Source organism: Zootermopsis nevadensis, unplaced genomic scaffold (assembly GCF_977971745.1).
Source record: "Zootermopsis nevadensis isolate Lab colony 2312 unplaced genomic scaffold, Znev_1.0 Znev_ptg000019l, whole genome shotgun sequence".
Taxonomy (NCBI): domain Eukaryota; kingdom Metazoa; phylum Arthropoda; class Insecta; order Blattodea; family Termopsidae; genus Zootermopsis; species Zootermopsis nevadensis.
In genome coordinates, this window is record NW_028259151.1 from 11,407,530 (window position 1) to 11,424,425 (window position 16,896).

Genomic DNA, 16,896 nt, shown 5'->3' on the forward strand with positions numbered 1-16,896 from the left:
CTGGTATTGTATTTGCTCACTGAGAGTTTGTCTGTCACATGGCACCATATTGGTCTATCTCTCTTTCCAGGTAATGGTGTTATTAATCATTCTCGTTGATGTATGGAAATAAATACCAGATATAGACCACAGAATTGTTAAAGTAATACCATCTTGTCTTCAAAATCATTCTCACAGACTAACTTCATGAAACAGTTCTTGTTCAGAAGTTAATAATCACTCTTCTGGTCAGGAATCCTCTCCATCTTTTATGGAAACCAAAGGTTTATTATTTTATTTACAGAAACTGTCACTGGCCCTATTTTGACTCAACTCAATCCAGTCCACAACCTTCTGTCCTTTTACTGTAAAATCCATTTTAATATAAATCCCCTATCTATAGCTTTTTCCTCCAAAGCAGCCTCTTCCCATCAGGTATTCAACTAAAATTTTATATAAATTTCTCATTTTCCCCATGTACTGTTAAAATGTACAATCAAAATGTGGTGTTACTGAATGAAGCAACACCTTATCTTTAAAGACTTTATTAATACAATATTCTCTGGCACTAAAATTTCACAGATACAGACATTTCATCAGTATTAATATTATTATAAGTTAAATCCCTGGCTGCAAGCCCCATAGTATGGTCTTTTAAGCACCAAATTCTCAAAAAATAAAGGTTTTACATTCAAATTTAATAATTATTGTTTGGATATGATTCATGAATTAGTATGTTGTCTGTTTAAATTTATCTTCACTTTTTTGGGTTGTTGGAAACTTGCATGGCTTGTGTTCACCTTATATATTTTTATTTTTGTATAAGTTTATTCATAAAAAATGTGTGTCGATAAAGAACACACCATAAAAAAGTAACTGATGAACAGAAAAAGTGAAAACCATCACAAGCTTTTCTGGCAGGACACTTTACTGGTTTGAATTCAGCTTCAAAACACCGGTTACATTTAGCATTCATACATGCCAGAAACGAAAGGGAATCTGTGCTGAATGGGGAAACTTGGGTTCCAGTGCAAAAGGCAAAATCCTGATACTAACAAGAAAGTGGATGACAACTGGTATGAAGAGTATTTTTCTGAACAACTTCTCGGTATCTCCTACTTAAATTTGTAGTACTGGGCATTTAATTTTACTGTAGATGAACGAAGAAAGAGCTTCTGTGGATTCTCAGAAGGAAATTAATATGAGAATGGCTTTTAATACACATTTTTCCCTTTGAACGAAAGACGCGTCTGTGCATGACGATGTCCTGGTCCCAGATTATATAATCAGCTCAGCCTTCATGAGGTTTAGCCAACCCCTAATACAATGCTCGTATTGCCACCCTTGTGTTGTAACCATGACTGTTTCGAAACAGAAAATCCCTATGTAACTTTGAAGGGAACCCACGGTAAAGTGCTATCGCCACTAGCCGCCAAAATATGTGGTTGTACTTCAATAGATTTGCAAATAAAAACAAACCCAAAATGAAAAAAATCCAACAACTCCGCTCTAATGCCAATATTGGTTGTAATCAAAGTGTGGCACTACCGAGGTTCGACTGTAAACTTTAGCATGTGTTCACGATAGGACAGTTTACCTATATCCATTTCGCCAAAGCAGTTACGCCTATATTACTTTCTTACGTACACTACACTTCTGCCTACAAGCCATTTTATCTGCCTTGTCCTTTACCTAATATCATATCATCTATTCATGTTATATCGAGAGAAACTGCACTCTTGTAGTTTATATTGGGCAAAGCTGTATCCTTGCTCTAGTGTTTCTGACGGATGGTTACGTATTGCGTATTGGGTGGGTGGGGGCAGCCACGTAGGAGTAGGGCTGGTTTGAAAACGGGTGTGAAAGTTTCGTGAAACGTAAGTATAAGAATTTACATTGAGACAGATGTGCAGTTACACTTTGTATAAAGATTTTTATATCATGTACTACGATACAGCTACGTACGATCATATCTTTAAAGCTGTATTCTAATACTACTACTAATTATCCCAAGGTGACGTGCATTTATTGACATGTTGGTTTCGTCAGTTATCAGTTTTAGCCAGTTACATCCTAAATTAATATTTTAATTTACGTGACAGTGCTAGCATTTATTAGATGTATGTACCTTTGAAATTTGTTAGAGAAAAAATAAGGAATGAAACAAAAATTCGACCTGTTCAGATTTCTACAGTTTAAAGTGACATGAACTTTTATGTATGTTTTATTTTAGTTGAGTGTAAATATTTTTCACCACAGTGGAAAGCATGACAGAGTATCCAGGCTACAAATTATGGACAAATTTAACCTCAGTGTATATGTGGAGCAAGTAAATCATGAAACTGACAGCACCACTGTTGACAAGTGGGAAGAAAATGAAGAACTGGCTCTGAATAATGTTATAGACCCAAACACAGAATTCAAGGTAATATTCTTTCAGTATTATATTTCACCATCCTTTATTAGGCTAATTAAGAAATATGTAATAATATTAGTCTGTGTTACAAACAAAAAGTAGTCTTTTATTTACTAGTGAAGTTTTACATAATTAAATAATAGAATGGATTGTCATGAGTAACATGTTTATGTTTTCTGCCAACATTGGGCCCACTTCAAAGCACATTTTTTTAAAATGCGTTGACTGAACACAGCAGCCGAGTGATAAGCACTGCTGCTTTATTTTCAGAGGTCTGCAGTTTGAATCTCAGTCTGGATACCAGCTATTCTGACTGAGCATGGTTTTCCTCAGCCACTGGTGGTAACTGATGGTATCTTGAATTTGGCTGTGCCACTTATTTTCATAATCCTTTCGAATTTGTTAGAGTAGAGTAGAGAAGAGTTTATTTACATTCCATAGATCCTTCTTAGGACTCAACCAAAGGATGTAGAACATGTCATTTCATACAATATACATACACTTCAGAACTTTCAACACAAGTACAAGAACGTATTTCACATATCAATGTACATAAATTTCAGATTCTGCAATACAAGTATGAAAAATAACTTTACAAATTGATATACATAAACCTCAGAATTTTATATATAAATACAAAACTTGCTTTGCATATACGTAGATTATGGATATAAAGCTTAAACATTTTCAGCAGAGATGAAATCATCTACAGAATAGAAGGAGTGAGTAAAGAGGTAATCTTTCAATGCAGGTTTGAATACCTTTATATCATAATTTAGACTTTTAATTGTTGGTGGAAGATTATTAAATAACTTGATACCTGTATAGTACACTCCTTTCTGATATTTAGTAAAGTTAGCATTTGGCACATATAGATCATGTTTACGTCTTGTATTTAAATTATGTACATCTGTATTTCTTTTAAATTTATCCATGTTTTCCGCCACAAATGATAGCAAGCAGAGTATAAATTTACTTGCAAGTGGAAGTATATTAAATTTACGAAATAATTTTCTACAAGATACCCTGCTTTTGACACCTGCCATTATTCTAATTATTTTCTTTTGCATGTAAAAAACTTTATTACTGTCTGTTGAATTTCCCCAAAAGATTAATCCATAAGACACTACAGAGTGAAAGTAAGCAAAGTAAACTAGCTTTAAAGTATCTATTGTCATGGGTGGTACGACTGTTCACATGGCAAAGCATGCAGAGCTTAATTTGGGAATAATATACTCAATGTTACTGGACATATAAATAAAGCACTACAATCATTTCTGGTGTTCCAGAAGTTATTCACTTTCTGAAGTTGTACTTTGTGCTCTACTTTTCCATTTGTTTGTTGTAATTTATTGCTTAGTTTTCTTCTTTGTCCTTAGACTACAGTGCAAAATGAAACTTCTGTTACACCATCAAACAGCTATGATTTAGTTATCAAATCCATAGATTTGGACGGGAGGAAGTTGGTAACAGAACCACAACAACAATTACAGCATAATAATTTGACAAGAGTACTTATTCAACAACATCAGTCTGACTGTCTGAGCAGAGAACTTGAGGAGACTCTAGAAGGTGTGTATAAAATCATAATCATCCATTAATATTTACACCAGAGTGAGTCATCATGTTAAAATCCATCTGCATTCTTCTCTTTACTTCCTTAAACAACCAACCACCAACCAAAAAACTAACTAAGGGCAGAGTCCTATGCAAGCACACGACATCGTCCCTTGCTAGGTAACACGATTCCTGCGTATTAAACGCATTGCTGGAAATGGTAAACAGAGCCTTACAACCAAAATGGGAATTTGCTTACGCTAAACACTGCTCTCCTGCTTTATTTTGTATATCTTTGTCGCTTAACTCTCCAGTGGTTGTTTATTTTGACATCTTCAGTTCTCAGACTCTGCAAGGAATTGTGTTATGATCCACTTATGACATGTACCCATACAGTTGTATCCTTGATTTTGCCACCTTTTCTTATGAAACCAAACTGGTGAAAATTTTATATACGAATTGGTTGTCATGACAGTCATGTGAGCATCTGCTTATATGTATAACAAGGGATGTCTTGTGAACACACAAGAATCATAGCTTGAGAACACTTCCCTTTTTGTTTGTTTGTGTATGTGGTTGGGCGTCTTTGCCTGTCTGTATCAACGACACTGATCCAGCTGCTTTGAACACTTCAGTCCACTCATACAAACTTCATTATGGAATACAATTCTGTCAATACTTGGCATCCAGTCTTTGGTGGATTTCTGCTCCTTTCACGCCTTCAGACAACAAATTGCATGTTACTTCTCCTTGGTACAAACCTCTAGTGCAGTGGTGATCTTTTCACCATGCTCACCTGGAAAAAACAGACTGCAAGTGAACCATACATGAAGCATGTCACCAGCTAACCTTGCGCTACAGTATGACCACATCTGAGCAGGGTTGCTGGTCACATAAAAACATTCCAGTATTTTCTTTATTTTCTGGATCTCCATAGTATATTATGTTCTTGTAAGTTGTTTATAAATTAATATTCTTGTACATAGCTTGAGGGAGAAACAGTTCTTTGTTGCAGCTTTCTTTGCATGTCAGTTTGGATTGGTGCTTAGAGACGTAACTGACTCTACCCTCTTATTGTAGCATTAGCTTTGTTTTTAATATGGTTATTATATTGGCCATGTTTTTAAAGGTGTGTACAATAATAATTTGTGTATTTATTCATTTATATGTGTATGTGTGTGAATTGCAGGTTTTAGAAACCGCCAGAACAGAAGCATATCGGATTCTTCACTTGTTCCAAAAGTTCATGCTTATTGTTTGATGACACAAGAGAAAAATGCTCCCAAAAAAATAGATAATTCATTTTTCATAATGCTGGATACCAAAACTTCTGCCAAAGTCGAACCTCATGACAGGTTACTTAAATATCCAAAAGATAGGATTACTGTAGTAACTGAAAAATATTCATACCCGACAAAGTCACCAGATGCAGATTATAGAGGAAGAGTCATGTCGTGCAAAGACAGTTACCTGAGTACTGCATCAAGCTATGAATCTGTGGCTACAGCAAGCATAGCTTCAGTGCACCGTAATTCTAAAAGCAGCTTAATTTCAACCCATAACCTTAGTAAGATGGCTAATGAGTCAGGTTTTAGACGCGACAGCAGCATGACGACAGCAGATCAGTTGGCCTGGGAGTTAAGGAGGGCCAGAGATAGGTTTGACACTGCATCCAATATCTCTGGATGTTCATCTCGTTTTGAGCTAGACTCTAATTATTCAGAACGAGCTGAAACAATGTCAACTATCTCAGATGTGAGCGAGTATGAAGAAGAAATGTTTCGAATCAAGAGGCTACTGCTTCTTGATACAGCGACACCAACACCACCTTCAGTAAAGTGTGAAAAAAATAAGGACCAGAATTTAGTTCCTATGGTGTCCAGGACAGACATATTGACAGCTAAAGAAGATGTTGACATGCAGATCCAGAGGCTTACTGTTCAGCTTCAGAATGCCATTGAAGAAAAAGAAAAATACAGAATTGAAGCATTGGCAGCAGAAACAAAAATAGCTCTAGAGTGGCAAGAAAAATATCAAGAGGCTCTTCGACAGAAGGCTCACGTCGAAGGCCGCCTCGAGACAGTTCAGACTGAAATGTCGGTATTGGTATCAGGGCAGAATGAGGTTCTTGATCTTGCAAGAACTCTAGAAGAGGAGATGATGTTGAGGGCTGCAGCGGATAGCAAGGCTGCTTTACAGGAGATGGAGAAGTTGGTGCTGGAGATACACAGGATGCAGCAAGTTGTTCGAGAGGCGGATGGTCGGATTCAGGATCTGACTGTGCAGTTAGAACTTAGGAATTCAGAGGTCAGTCAGTGGAAGGCAGAAGTGCAATCAGCTGAAGGTGCCAATGAGAAACTGAGAATTGAATTTCAGGAGTTGAAAATAGAAGCTGAATCTAAAGATGGATCAATCCAGGGCCTTAAAAGCAAGTTGTCAGACCAGCATGTAGAGATTCAGTCCCTACTTCAAGCTAAACTAAAAGCAGAAAGTAACTTGACTAGCTTGAAGAATGAAATAGAAACCACAAAAAAGTCTGGATGCTGGTACAGAGATCAGTTACATATATGTCAAGCAGCCAAAGTAAAAGTGCAACAGGAGCTTATTACAAGCCAAGAAAGTATTATGTCTCGAAGCCATCAGATTGAGAAATTGAAAGGAGAAATTGCAAACTTGCGTCAGGTGGTTGAGAAGACGCAACATAGGGCCGTGCGAGAGAAGGAGGCACTGATGCGAAAACTAGAAGTTATACAGGCTGACATGCTGGAGCGGGAGGCTACCATTTTTAGCCAAATTTATAATGAATCTAGTACAGATACTATCAACACGGTCACAGCAAAGTTAAAAGGACTGGAAGAAGAGAAGTTGAAGATGCTAAGCTTGTCAGATGCAGTGGTTCAGGAACTCAAGGAGGAAATCACATCTCTGAAAAATGAACTTAAAACAAAAGAAACAGCTTCGGAGGCTTCAGAAACAGAAAATGCGCAGTTGATGATGAGGGTGTCAGTGTTACAGAAAGCACTGAATGAAAAGGATTTAGCGGTGCAACTCCTCGAGAACAAATATAAAAGTATTGAAATGTCTCACAGTCATCTAAGAGAGAGTTTGAAATTAAAGGAGCAAACGTTGTTGGAATTGAAGAATGGGAAGGTGGCAGTTGAAGTAGCACTAGCAGCGGCAGTAAGGGAGAGGACAGAAGTTGACGTGGCTATTAGCAAACTGAAGAATGATTTTGCTCATATAAATACAAGCTACCAGATGATGAAAGCGGAACTGAGGGAAAAAGAGAAACATATAACAAATTTGAAAGCAGACATGAATGTGCTTCACAGAGAAAAGCAGAGTCAAACAGAGAAAATAAACGAACTTGAGAAGACTGAAGAGGCATTCAGAGAATTGCGAAGTAGAATATCACAAACAGAGGCACTGGAACAACGGGTGGAACAAGTGTCACAAGTTAACAAGGAACTAAGTTTAAAAATCAATCAATTAAGTGAAGCATATGGTTATGCCAGAGAACAAATTTCAGAGAAGGATGAAACTATAGCAGCACAAGAGGAACAACTTGTGACACAAACTCGTAACTTTGAAGCGCGCATTGAAGAAGTAAAGGCCAAAGAACAATCTCTGGTTGAGTTACAGAATGAAAAGACAGCTGCTGATGAGCATGTTTTGAAGCTGCAGGTAAGGATTCATGAGCTGGAAGCTCTGAATCAGAAACTGGCAGATGATACAGCCTCTGTCCAGAAGCAACTCTCATCTGCCAACAGTGCCATCAAGCAGCTCGAACTGCTGAGCAGGGAGTCTGAGGAAGAGAAGAATCTGCTTGAAAAGCAAATGAAGATCGTGAAAGAACCTGAGGCAGCTGAAATGACCCCAACTGTAGCTGTGAATGTTGTAGGAACTGTAAATTTCAAGTGTCCATTACCTGAGCTATTACCAACTCTGCAAAAATCTTTATCTTCAGATGAACTAGGATGTATACAAATTGACCTGCATCATCTGTATGAGTTGATACAGAATGCTGAGGCAAAACTGTTGTTACTCTTGTCAGAAGGACCTGGTACCCAGGAAAGTATTTTTCAGCAGGAACAAGGAAATGCAATTCTTAGTAACAATCTAACTGAATTTTATGCATTGTGTTCTGTGCTTGTAAATATAAATGATTCAGTAACAAAGGTTTTGGGAAGGCAAAGTGAACCTCTTGATTTGAAACAAGGGATGACAGCAAAGATTGTGCCTCAGGATAAACTGAATAACATATCATACAATAAACAGATTGAGATAGGAAACACTGCAAGTGATGACACTTTGAACTACAAAGAACAGATTGATGCTTTCCAGAAAGAAATAAGAAAATTAAAGGGGTCTCTGAAAATGAGTGAGATTGAGCATCATGAGAGACGTCGTAAATATGAGTCCAATATTCGAACACTACTAAAGAAAGTAAAGGAACACATGCGAGGAAGGAAAGTTGCAGAACGTGCTCTGGAGGAATTACATGGAAAGACAATAGAGAGTATTGATCTAGTGACTTTAAAGTGTGAGACCAGCAAGCTGCAAGCAGAACTGGAGGCTAGCAAACAGAGATGTGAAGAACAGAAAAGAATTGCAGATAGAAACCAAGAAGCATTGCTGGTCCTGGAAAAGGAAAGGGGAAAGCTGGCTCAGAGTTGCAGTATTTCAAAAGAAAAGTTACCTGCAGTACCTGAGACCAGTTATGCAGCTATCAGTAATGAGTTTGACCAGAAGACTCGAGAGCTGCGGTTCCTTCAGTCCCAGGACAGGGTTGCTGAGCTGGAAGAGGAAGTTCGAAAGTCGCACATTATTAACAAGGAACTGCGGAGAGAGGTGAGCTGAAGACATAAAATATTGTAAATCAGCTGCATTTTATATTATAGTGTAATTCACGTTTTTATAATTTGTCTTAATATGTGCTGAAGAAACACATAACTATGAGGGATGTTGGGCATCTGACAATACTTTTTGTCATCTATTATAAATATCACTCTTAGTTGTCAGCATTTACTTATTACTTCATCAGTTCCTTTGTCCAGATAAATGCCAGATTTTTTAACTATAGTTTGTTGTTACATCTGCCTTGCCAAGTTAATCTTATTCCTTTTCAATCGATGGCTGTTTTCATATATCGTGTCTGTTCTGACTATTTTATAATTGTTACATGCAGAAACCCAAATTTTGCAGATATTTTCTGAGAAGTGTGAGACTTCACAGCTGAGAAAGCAGGTGGCTAGCCTTCGAATGGGTCTGGAAACAGCCAATGACATGCTGGATACTAAAAAGGTAGAACTTGGTCGGACAGAATCCATGTGCTGCTTGCTGCAGACTAACGTATCTCACCTTAAGAAGCAACTGGAAACAGAACAACAAGCACACGAAGACTGTAAGCAGGAAGTTGAAAAGTTGCGTGAAAACTTGGAAGAGACGAGAGCAAAGGATCCTGTACTGGCTGATCAGATTAAGGTGCTGTTATGTCTGTCTCTCTCTATTATATTAAAGTGATAAACTCTTGGAAAGACATTTTAGGATTAGTAAATATTCAGTGAAGGATACTGACACATACCAAAATGTAGGAATATCACTTATCAGCTGCATGCAAAAGTTTGTCCAGGATTATTCTCTCAAGGTTAACTCTTTATATCAGTGTAATTACTGGGGATCATCAGCATGCATTTCAGTGTATTACATCAGCTACTTATCAAATAATCTGTAGAAGTTTTCTACCAGACTACACAGCGCAGCAACCCAGAAGACAGCCATCTTCAGATGATTAAGTCCTTCAAAATTGTGGCAAAGTTCAAGCATTTGGGAATGATAGTAACAAATAAGAATTATGTTCATAAGAAATTGAGAGTGGGTTGAATGTGACTAATACTTGCTGCCATCCAATTTAGAATCCTTTGTCTTCTGTTTTCTGTCTTACAATGCAAAGATTGAAATATACAGAACTTTAGTGTCACTGTTGTTCTGTCTGGGTGTAAAACTTGATCCCTCACATAATGGGTAGGACATAAGTTAGATTTGAGAGTGTTTGGGAATGGGGGTGATGGTTTGGTCAAATTCCAAATACTTATATCAGTATCCCATACTATGTAGTGCCATAATCACCATTATATTAACATTTTGTTAAAAGTATAGCAGATGTAATCTAACATTATCAAAAGTAAGAGTGGATTAGTTCAGGAGAAGTATAACGATTTTCAGTACAGAAGAGTGTTTCACACTTGATGTTGGAATTGCTGACATTTGTTGGTTCTTAATTATTGACAGAATTTGAATTTTGCTGTTCACCAGCATTTTATGTTGTAAATGCCAGTAATTGTACATTAAAATCTTCTGCTCTCAGACATTGAGCTACCATTTGAACCAGAAATCGCAGGAAACGTCTGGTCTACAGGAAAAGATAAGATTGTCAGAAGAACGATGGCTGTCCACTGAGAATGGCCTGCAACAATCTATCAGCGGCTTACGGGATGAACTCGTAGTGCTGCGTGCTGAGCTCGACTCAGTCCGCAGTGACAAGTTCACCTTCCAGACTCAGGCAGCTGATTTAAGAGCAGCCCTTCATTCTAGTGTTGAGCAGAACAAGGTGTGTTGAGCCCATAAATCACTATTCATAGTCACAAGTACAGTGAGTTTTCTTATGAGCACAGATAAAAATCATTGAACTTCATAGATGGAAATCAGCCCCATTGAGATTCAATTTGCTAGTGAAACCAATAATTCTGCAGCCTTAACCTTTACACGTGAAATCTAAGAGATTACAGCAGATACTGGATATGATGTCCATTGTTCTGCTTGCATTTCTGATACCTCTATAACAAACTCACACTTGTGAAACCCTGGGTCTCCTGTGCAAGGCATCTGAGGGATTTAATTTTTTATAATTGTTTTCACAATATCACGGGTAAAAACCAACTGTAATGATTTTATTGACAGTGCTTCTGCTTATTACATTACAATATATCTTATTATGGAAACTTGGTTAAATTACATTATTTTAAGTCATAATATAATCCCTACTTTGCATGAAGCTCAAGTAAAACTACTTTTTGTCAAAAATGGTTCATCATGCAAAAAAAAGGTACATGATGTGAAACGTAGGCATCATTATGATCTACAAAACCGCCACAGTGGTCTAGCGGTTAGAACGCTGGGCTTGTAATACTGGGGTCCCGGGTTTGGTGCTAAGATTTACAACTTGTGTTGGGGAAGGCCGTGGTAAAGGCATCACGGAGTTTTCCTACGGGGTTTCCCTGGTTTCTCCGTGGCATCCCAACAATTACTCCGCTTTCATCATCATCTCACAAAAAGGGGGTCACAGCAGGAGCGTTAAATGTCGCGGTCCCGATCGAACCCACGTACTGATGGGTCGTGAATCCTGCTAACCACCAATGCACACCATGCTGAATGGTGTGTACTGGACATGAAAAAAAAAATTATGATCTACAGCTACTATTTGAAATATTTTCCAGTGTGGAAAATACCACAAACACAAGGAAAATAATTTGACTTTGTGCATTGTGATAAGCTTTGCAGCAATAGATTTGTGCCTATACTAAACTAATGAGTATACAAGTCTTGTCTTATTTCATTGTGTATTAGCACAGTTCAGTAATACAGTCACTGTCACTCTGTTTATAGATTCTGCGACTGAAGTTGGAGACTTTCGACTGTGAAAACAATGACAGGCTTCCTGACTTAACCTCAAGTCTTCCATTGCCACCATTGAAATATGATGAGACACAGATTTTAGAATTACTACATCAAAGCACAGTATTGCCGCATAACAAGCCTCTTAGTAACTTGCAGTGTTGTCTGGACTCTCTTAAACAAGAAATGGCAACTCTGCAGAGGCAGCTAGCTGCTAAAACTTCAGCTAGAGATCAGATGTACAATAAAACTGAATATTCACTTGTTAAAAATGTGTAAGTATACAGTATGTTACTGATGTAAGGAGAATGAACACAAGTGTTGTGAATTTCTAAGAACAATGTTTACTACCTATCCAGTATAGTTACTTGAAAATTAAGTATTGGATTATAATAAATGTAAAACAAGTCTTCCTTATATTTTAAAGCCAGGCATAACAAGAATAACATCATTTTACACAACAGTTGTTTAAGTCATGTTATAGTGTGTGGCAGTTACAAAGTAGCAATGAAGTCTTCTTGCGAAATCAGCCATGCGAGTGTGGAATTACCGTTTCAGAGACTGTCTCTCCTTCCATCATCAGGGACTCATGTGACGAGTGACATGGCTGTCCATTATATTTATATTAATACATGCAGTTAGGTCATTGGTCCTGGTATCCTTGTGTAAGAGATGATTCGGAAACAGTTGATGCCTGGTTCCAGGGTCAACTTAGATTGAATCCCATCAGAAAGTTTTGGTGGGGAAACCCAACATCCAGATAGAATGGCTACACTGCAGCAGACATCATCTGGTCCTTGACTCAGATGGAAATCACATTCACAGCAGAAGCTGGCCAGAATGGTCACAATACCGCGTTTGGAAGCCATTCTAACAGGATCAACAGGGTTCTGGCAATTTTGATCACAAGATCTTTGCACAATTCAGCTGAAAATAATGTGCAACTATGGAAGTTAGTGACGAAAGCTGACACAGACCTCAAGGTCCCAAGCATATGCTGTTCCCCATGTGCATGTCTTGCAGATGGACTGCACCATTGAAGCAAGATGTGATCATGCAGGGTACCTATGCCCGTTTCAATTGGGACAAGTCGGTAGTGACTGAACGCGGCATTGAGGTAGGGCATGAGTTAACTTTGAGGTACCAACAAAGCTGTATAAAAGAAGCAGCATCGTCAACAGAAGGATAGGCTGATGAAAGATAAAATCCTAGATTGTCCAAATTAAGTGACAATCAATGTGATGAATTTACACCTGAATCTGCCCATTGTTCCCGATTCGTCAGCTTGGAAAGAAAAGAGCATTGCAAGCATTAATTATGTATAAATACAATGAACAGCTGTGTCACTGATTTCATCAGTAGCTTCTGGTGGAACCTGTCGGTCTGATACATGGCTGATTGCCTGAGAAAATTTTACTGCATTCAGTCAGCTTGAACTCTTGCAGTGTTCCATGTCCCACTGTTTTGTAATGTTTTGACTTAAGATCGAATAATGTATTGTTATTGAGAGAAAGGTCTAAAACACATTAATGCATATGTGGTTATAGTGATTAAATTACTCAAGGTTCAGAGGCCCAGCACAATAGTCTTTTGTCTTACCATCAGCCACCTGAAGACTGCTACAAAACCAAGTTCCAAAGCATCGTGGTTTTAATCACCTGCAATAGATGCAGTTTTACAGAAAGAGGGCAGTGACCAAGAAATTGAAGAAATAGTGCCCGTGAAACAATTTGTAACTTGTCACAAGCCCAAGATGCTGTGCAAACATTAATGAATTTTGTTGTCTTCCCATCTGCTGTCAGAAAACGAATATTAAAATTTTCAAAAGTATAATTTTTACTGTTGTTTTGTATGGGCATGAAAAAACTGAGTCTCTCACATGAAGGGAAGAACACAGACTGGGTTTTTTTGAAAACGGGATGCTTACGAGAATACTCACACCCAAGAGGAATGAAGTGACAGGAGACTGGAGGAAACTGCAGAATGGTGAGCTTTATAATTTGTACTCTTCTCCAAATATTATTAACATTATCAAATTACAGGATATGATATCGGCAGAGCATGCAGACCACATGGAAGAGATCATAAAGTAATTCAAAATGATGATTGGAAAGTTTGAAGGGAAGAGAACTTGGAAGACCTAGGCATAGATGGGAGAATATTAAAATGGTTCTGAGGGAAATAGGGTTAGAAGGTGTGAATTAGATTCGTGTGGCTAAGGATATGGACTATTAGCAGGCTCTTTTGAATGTGGTAATGAACCTTCAGGTAAAAAGCCTGAGAAGTTCTTGATACTGTGTAGTCTTGTAGGTGGTTATCAGCATTTCAGAATTACATATCAACTCTGTGTTCTCGGTTAAAGTTAGCTCAACCCTGAAGCTAGAGATGATGCATTCCTTCAAAACATTAGTATCCACCCATAAGACAACAATTGACTTGTGATGTTGAGAACTTCAAATTTCAGACAAGTGTCCTCTTGATCACCGTAAAAGGGATTAAAACCGTAAGTCTTATTGCATTAACTGCTTAAGAGATTATTTATTCTTGTTATCATTAATTTGCATACACAGCTTGAATACATACTGATTATTTACAATGAATGCAAATATAAAATAATACTATATTTACAAAATTCAAAGAATTTCTTTGATTACAATCTTGGTGGTTGCAGTTATTCAACTATTTCTTTACAAAAATAAATATTGCTTCTACAAGTATCACCTGTTCAGTTTTACGTGCCACTATTGCTACCTTCAGACTCACTATCACTGGATGGGTTATTTTTATGGTCAACCGTATCTTCTTTCTTTTGCTTCTTTTGCATCTTTTTCTTGAGCCGTTTGGCCCTTTTCTTTGCCGTCCTTTCTTCTGCAGCCCTGCGGTTCTCTTCAATTTTCATGTGATAAGCTTCTTCAAGGAGCTCCTGTGACATTGAATAAGTTATGTAAGTAGCAATTTTCACCATGTGATGAAACATAATACTGTATATTTCAACCAACACATGGCACTTTTCATATGAACATATTCACTTGGCAGCATGTTTCATGGTCATGCATATTTATCAGGCCACATAGAAAGTGTGTCAATCAAGTACCAAGTGAACAACACATCAGAAGCGACATGTGTGCCGGTGAAGAAGTGGCAAAGTTACAAAAGCACGTGCTTTCATCCTGACAGAAAAATGAGTGGTTGTTGAAGCAACACATTAACATCAAGTTTTGTGCAAAGTTAGGCAAAAGTACAGGTGAAACTGCAAATGTTAACAGAGGCTTATGGCGCTGATGCTATGAAAAGGTAAAGTAATACAGCTTTATGAGGGCATTCCAGGAACTTAATTGTCACACCTCATATTCGCCAAATGCATGTTTCCATACCTTCATGGTACATATTACTCCGACTTGTATTAAAATCTTCTTTAGTAGGTCTCTTTCATACAAACAGGTAGACATTTCACTGAACACATTTTCAAATAGAGATAAAGATTTAAATAATTGGTCATTTTAAGCAATGCCCTAGACAGCACTTATGTCAAGCAACAGGTATGACTTTAGAAAAACTATGGTAATTTCATTTCAAAAGATTCTAAGACTCCAAATTCAAAAATAAACTTACATATTCATTCATACACATAAGATGGCCAAGTAGAAAGAGGAATTCAAATTATTACTAAAAGAAACTTGACAGATAAAGATACAAATTCATCAAAATCTCTCCTGACACATGACAACACTGCACATTACACACCTTCTCACCCTTCTCTTGGATGAATTTCTGTCGAGCATACTCTTTTCTTCTCAAGTGTCTGTAAACATGAAACTCGCCACTACCTGCACCAGCACTTGAACCCATCACATTTCGCACAAAGTCTGGCACGTGAGGTGTATTTTTCTCCTTTGGTCTCTCAGCTATTGGTGCAGGTTTCTCCTGTGAAAAAAATTGTTAACAAAAACGTTTCTTGGAATGATATAAAGACAAATATGTTGAAAATACCACAGCCAAGTTTCTAGTTGGTCACTTCATGACTGTGGCAGGTTGCAAAACAATTTACAGTTGTCCTATAAATCTTGCCTTGGAACCATATTTAGGTATTCTTCACATTCAAGCATCAGCGAAAGAACATTATATGGACCTAAACATGTCTGTCTGTGTGTGTAGCATGGGCAACACGTGTGATGGGACAATGTCACATCAAGAACAACATTAGATCATAACATTGCAAGAATAAACTTGAGATACAACGACCTAAGTGATGTGGCATAAAGAACAACTTTAGAATATCAGTGTTCTCCAAACAGTACACTTGTCCAATCTTGTCAATATGCTAACCTGTACATAACATTTACCATAGAATGTCACTGAATTCGTGTACCATAGTCATAACGAAAAAGTACAGTAAATTAAACTGTCTTAATATTACCTTAACCAACTTCCAATTAAATGTCACAAGAAATAATTCGTTCAAATACCGTAAAATAACGATAGGGGAATGGCGCAACGTCATATTGACAAAAGTGCAGAATGTACTACTCCCCCCCTTAAATGAAATATTAAAGCAATGTTTAACTTCCAGCATATTCGGCCAGCAACCTGAACTAATCCAACACATAATATAAAATTAAATAATTAAGACAGCTTATACTGAACTATATATTTATTCATGTTGCGGTTATGTCACACTTCTGCCATGACAAAGCTCTTGTCATTCATACAGGCAATACATAAAACTGCATACATACCGGGTTTTTCATCAACTTTTCTAATTTCAATCTCTGCAAATCGTATGCGGTTCTTGCAATGATGGGTTTTTCTGCATCATTTTTCTCCTTTTCCTTCCCAACTAGTGCCATATTCAAAACGCTGTGCAGGAAGTCTTCGACCACCATACATTAATACCAACATCGCCCACCAATATACTTGAGAACAGATGAAAACATTTGGTTTAAAGTAGCTGCCTTCTGGACCGTGTAGTCAGGTATAAGTTTGCCAGTGTTTTCAGAGGTCCTTGCTGTTTCCATCATCACCAACGAAATGTGTGTCACCATGATGATGGAGGCAGCAAGGACCTCTGAAACGTTGATAAACTTCTACCAGGCTACACGACACAGATAATCCACGGTACTACAACCCAGAAGACAGCCACCTTTGTACTCACCGCCGTGAGAACCTCAAATCCTGTTTCAGTTTGTGGGCAATCCACATTTATTGCGCAACATTAGACATTTGATGTTCTTGGAATACAAAGAAATACTTATGAAAATCAGCCAGAAAAC

The 16,896-nt window shown here is 37.6% G+C and overlaps 2 protein-coding genes across 5 annotated transcripts; one reads left to right on the plus strand and one right to left on the minus strand.

The window, feature by feature from the left end:
- The first annotated feature begins 1,760 nt into the window (after positions 1-1,760).
- LOC110841091 (uncharacterized) lies at positions 1,761-13,459 on the plus strand. 4 transcript variants are annotated; one of them, XM_087351336.1, is made up of 7 exons: positions 1,761-1,856; positions 2,213-2,404; positions 3,775-3,967; positions 5,142-8,803; positions 9,158-9,436; positions 10,320-10,562; positions 11,618-13,459. In XM_087351336.1, exons 2-7 carry the CDS (start codon positions 2,273-2,275, stop codon positions 11,903-11,905), a joined length of 4,797 nt encoding a protein of 1,598 aa, XP_087207462.1. In that variant the 5' UTR covers positions 1,761-1,856; positions 2,213-2,272; the 3' UTR covers positions 11,906-13,459. The 4 variants fall into 4 exon arrangements, with proteins under 4 accessions (XP_087207462.1, XP_087207463.1, XP_087207464.1 ...); XM_087351337.1 differs by having other exon boundaries at positions 1,762-1,856; positions 2,239-2,404; XM_087351338.1 differs by lacking the exon at positions 1,761-1,856 and adding an exon at positions 1,863-1,993.
- Positions 13,460-14,144: 685 nt separating this feature from the next.
- LOC110841229 (PRKR-interacting protein 1 homolog) lies at positions 14,145-16,734 on the minus strand. Its single transcript, XM_022086568.2, has 3 exons — positions 16,363-16,734; positions 15,371-15,550; positions 14,145-14,549 (listed from the first exon to the last, which is right to left on the minus strand). The coding sequence occupies exons 1-3, from the start codon at positions 16,507-16,509 to the stop codon at positions 14,358-14,360; spliced, it is 519 nt and encodes a 172-aa protein (XP_021942260.1). The 5' UTR covers positions 16,510-16,734; the 3' UTR covers positions 14,145-14,357.
- Positions 16,735-16,896: the final 162 nt, after the last annotated feature.